General features: G+C 31.2%; 1 protein-coding gene across 1 annotated transcript; it reads left to right on the forward strand.

The window, feature by feature from the left end:
* Window positions 1-1,990: 1,990 nt before the first annotated feature.
* LOC139850384 (uncharacterized) lies at window positions 1,991-4,250 on the forward strand. Its single transcript, XM_071839963.1, has 6 exons — window positions 1,991-2,193; window positions 2,828-2,898; window positions 3,268-3,316; window positions 3,407-3,492; window positions 3,603-3,669; window positions 3,764-4,250. The coding sequence occupies exons 1-6, from the start codon at window positions 1,998-2,000 to the stop codon at window positions 3,961-3,963; spliced, it is 669 nt and encodes a 222-aa protein (XP_071696064.1). The 5' UTR covers window positions 1,991-1,997; the 3' UTR covers window positions 3,964-4,250.
* Window positions 4,251-4,666: the final 416 nt, after the last annotated feature.

Consider the following 4,666-nt stretch of genomic DNA (forward strand, 5'->3'; position numbering starts at 1 on the left):
GACCATCTCATCAAAACCGTCACAAGACAACCACGAGTTGAAGAATTTAAAAGGAATCGTAACCAAAACAAGCTGTTCGTTTGTACGCTTTTGTGAGCCTTTTCTACAGTGACGAAGCCAGGATTTCGAATGAATGGTGTCATTAAATAATATCAAAATGTATCAAGTCGGCAAAATATGTTCTAGTAAATAAAAAGAAGTTACCGTGTATAACAAATGTCCTCTACGGCCATTATGTCGTTGGAAACGCTCCATAATTGTTTCATTGTAACACTAGTTAATGTCTCTCTTTATATTGCAACACAAAGACAGCCGTTTAGGAATTCATCATTCATTCTATTACGCAAATTTAATTTACGAAGTTCATTGTTGAAAAACACCTCTTGACCATCGTAGTTGCAACGGGTAAAACCAAAGCAAACTTTAATAACTTAGACTAATAATCCCCAAAATTTTAGATAGCTTCGCGACTTTGTTTTGATGAAAAAACATGAATGAAAGATAACATACACCTATATTTTAATTGCATCAAGTGAATTACGGAGTATCGCTTATTATTTATTGTTATTCTTATTATAATTTTTCTAAACGTAGTCCTAAATACTTAAGAGATTAAGACATGTTTTATGTACTTGTATTTTCTTGATAACCACCTCTATAACTATGCTAATAACTTTTATGTACCATCATTTAAGCTTCAATTTCTCAAGCATAACTCTTCTAGATTTATATTTATAAAACGCTGTTATTATTATTAGAATATAAGTCCAATTTCAATTCCCAATTATCTAGTAATAGAGTCAGTTTCTTTCATTATTTTTTAATAATAAATATTTGGGTTATATTTAGGCCGTGATTTTCAATCCATATTTCACTTTTAAACCTACTAAAAGAATTACAAAGTATGACAATTATATATTATTCTTTGGACAAATTGATTGGGGTTAAACATTAGAAAACTCAATACTTCTACGCATCTGCCCTATTAATTATATGTACTAGAGGCTCTCAATAAAAAATTGAGTGATGTCAATTGACACCAGTAAATTATATGTGGCTCCGCCACTGTTTTTTTAGATGAGTTTTGTATGCAGTTTTTGATAGGTCCTTTTATCTTCTTTATAGATTTTTTCACCATCCACCAAACATATGCATTAATTAGTTGTACATTACAATCTATTTTTGCACAGTTTTGATGGATCTATTAAATTAATCCAAATGTTAGATATAATAACTCCAAAAATAATTACCTTGCAATATAATCAATTCCATCTATAACACAGTAATGACATTTTCTAAAGTATTCTAAATAGGTGGCGGTTCACCTTCTTTTCACTCAATCATATATCATCAGATATGTTTATGGACTATATAGTAGGGTACTATGTACGTATTACACAAATTAACATTTTGAAACGTATTTGGTTGTGTTTGAAAAGCACAAGGACTGCCTATGATTTTTGATACAAAGTAAAGGGACTATCTTTTAATCTTTTATGAGAAAAATACGGAGTAACCTTTTTGTAGCCGAATTGATATTTTCAAACTTGTTTTTGATAAATCCACACAAAGTCACTAAACTGCCCTTAATGATGTGTTATACTACCTCCGTCATAATTAGATAGTCCTGTTTTTTTATTTTCGGATGTTCCAAATTAATAGTACATTTCCATAAATAGAAAGGAAAGAGGATATTTGATTGGTGGATCTGGAGAGAGAAAATATTTCATTGGTGGATAAATGAAGTTAGCAAAATTTTCTAAAACTGTGTGCTATTTTGTCTGTAGACTATTAAATTAGAACAGAGGGAGTATAAAATTTTTATTTTAAAATATTAGAGGGCATAACTGAAAAGTAATAACAGAAATGTGTGAATCTATCGAAATGTTCGGAAATATCAACTTTTTTTTTTTTTTTTTTTTTTTTTTTTTTTTTTTTTTGAGATATACCCTTTAAAACCCTTGTAAACAATCAACCCTATCTTCAAAAATCTGAAAATGGCATTTCGTAGTTCAATCTCCCGGACATTGATGTCCACCGCCGCAAGATCTTCATCGTTCCGATCATCTCCTTTCCTTCCTCGCATCCTTCCTACGCCGATGTCCACCGCACAATCTCTACTGCCGCTTGCTGGTGCACGGATGACGTCACATCTCATCAATAATGTGCGAGCTTTTTGCAAGCTGTCTCAAGGTACCTTCTGCCGCGCTAGTTGTGACTTTTTTAAAATAAAATAAATGCATTTTCTAAATCAGTGTTTTTAAATTAGGATTTTGGGCTTATTATGTGCAATAAAAAAAAATCTGCTGAAATCTATTGTTAGGGTCGAATTAGGTTGTAGGAGCTTATGTACAAATAAAATTCTGCTGAAATTGATTAATTAATTGAACTGTTTAAGTAATTTTGTGTTGAAGTTTGAATAAAGTTTGAATGAAGTTGGTTGATTTGAAGGAATTTAGAGCATCAAATGGCACTACAGGCATTATAACATTGTAGGCTTTTTTAATTTAAACTATCTTTTCTAACTTTTTCTGTTTAGTTTAACATGTAATCATTGAAGAAATTTTGAGAAACACATAGTTGAAAGAGTCATAATCTTTGTGACATACTAGCTCATCTTAGGAAGAAAGTATCATTTTAGGTGGTCTGTCTTGCATTTTTTTAAATTTATATTTATTTGGATAGGTAGTTCAAGTCGTATCTTGATAAGTCTTAAGATAAGTGGAGAAAGAAGGCTATGAAATGCAATTTACTTACAAATATTGAATGTTTTTTATGTTTAAATCTCTGTATGCTAACAGCTCCTTCATAATCTGTTTTCAAGCAGATATATCTCACGTATCTTCCACTCTTAATGATCCTGTTGATTCCAAAACTCCCGCGGCGTCACAAATTCTGGTACCAATGTTCTGTCTTCTTTATACGTTTTTTTTTTTTTTTTTTTTTTTTTTTTTTTTAATTTAGTAGGGATGGCAATTTGGACTGGTTGGGTACGTGTGAAAACATGTTGGGTGGGGTTGATCCAAAATAGTTGTTTATTTTATTTTTATGTTTTTATTATAATTTGTTATTTAGCAATCTGTAATGTGTTTAGTATGTCTTGTGTCAAAATGCATTTACTTGAAAAAAGTGAGTTATACTCGCATATAAGAATAACCTTTCAGTTTTACTTGTTACAGATAAAATACAAACCAACGTGATTCTTTGTGTACTTATATATCACGTCCGTTGGTATCATATTTAATTCTTATTGTATGTATATCTCAGAATGATGTGATCAAAGAGAAGGGTGTTGATGATTGCTCTGATGATGAAGGTAAGGTTTATGTCTTTCATATAACAAAATGGGTAACATGAAAATAATTTGTACTGATTGATTGATTGGCTTTCTTTTTGCTACTTTTAGACCCCGAGGTTGTTAAATCATCCAAGAAGAAAATGAAAAATCGAGAGAGCTATCCTAAGTTTGATCTTAATGATTATCCATCGGCAGTATGTCTTCTTCCTATAATTTTTTCAGCTTTTTTTTTTTGTATATTAATTTCGGGTGATGTATTCAATATGCTTTTTCTGATGATTTACTTCTTATACTTGTTATGTAGAGGGATGAGGACAGACAGTTTATGAAAATGGTTAATGAATATAATCGTCGAAATTTTGACATCATTGGTAATTGCACATCAATATCTTTTGTTATACTTTTATGAATTGAATTGAATGTATTTTAAGTATGATTAGGTTACAAATCTTTTATAATTGACAGCTAAGAAGAAACCCATGGGAGATGGAGCTAGAGTTAGTGACGATCAATTGAAGAACTTTGATGAATTTGTGGAATCTGTATGTCAGATGGATGGTGATGGTGATGGTGATGGTGATGGTGATGGTATTAAGATAGAAACACAAGACATTGAAGAAACACAATACAAAGAAAACAACAACAACTCTCCTCATGGAAACTAAGCACCATGATGTGCTTACTTTTATGTTGTCAAGTCTTTGTTAAATTTGCAGACCTGCAAGTTTAGTTTTTGTATTTGACTTCATATTTTGGTCCCTAGTTCAATACCATTTTGATTTTTAATTAGGTGTCGTTGAATCGTGGCATTTGATGCAAAACTGTTTTCACATGCTTTATTTATATAACTGTAAGACTCATGGTTGTGTATGACTCAGTTGCATCAGTTGTTTTCACATTTGTGGCAGTTGTTGCATTCATTTGAGGTTCAGTCAGTTGTGTATGAAACAGTTTGACTGCAACTGCACAAACAATACCCTGTGACAGTACCTCAAAACTTTGAGGTTTTCACTTTGAAGTATTCACAAAATGTTAGTTTTCATTTGCTACAGCTTGACTTCAGTTTTGACATCATGTGTTTGAGAAAATGTGAAAATAAACTGATGAATCAGTTCAAAATAAACTGATTATTAAGGTATCAGTTTGAACAGATTATTCTGCAATGCTGTATGGATAATGTTCACTTTTGGAGCTGTAATTTGACTTTTTGGATTTGTGAATCTTCAATTTGACTTTTTGAGTTTACTGGTTTTTTGTGATTCATAAGTTTGGTTATGTTGTAATTGGTTACTTTTCATTCTATTTAGCATTAGCTGCAGTAAATTCATTGCAAAGTGCAAACTGCTATAGGTTTGACTGAGAAAGCAA

This window comes from Rutidosis leptorrhynchoides, chromosome 5 (assembly GCF_046630445.1).
Source record: "Rutidosis leptorrhynchoides isolate AG116_Rl617_1_P2 chromosome 5, CSIRO_AGI_Rlap_v1, whole genome shotgun sequence".
NCBI lineage: Eukaryota > Viridiplantae > Streptophyta > Magnoliopsida > Asterales > Asteraceae > Rutidosis > Rutidosis leptorrhynchoides.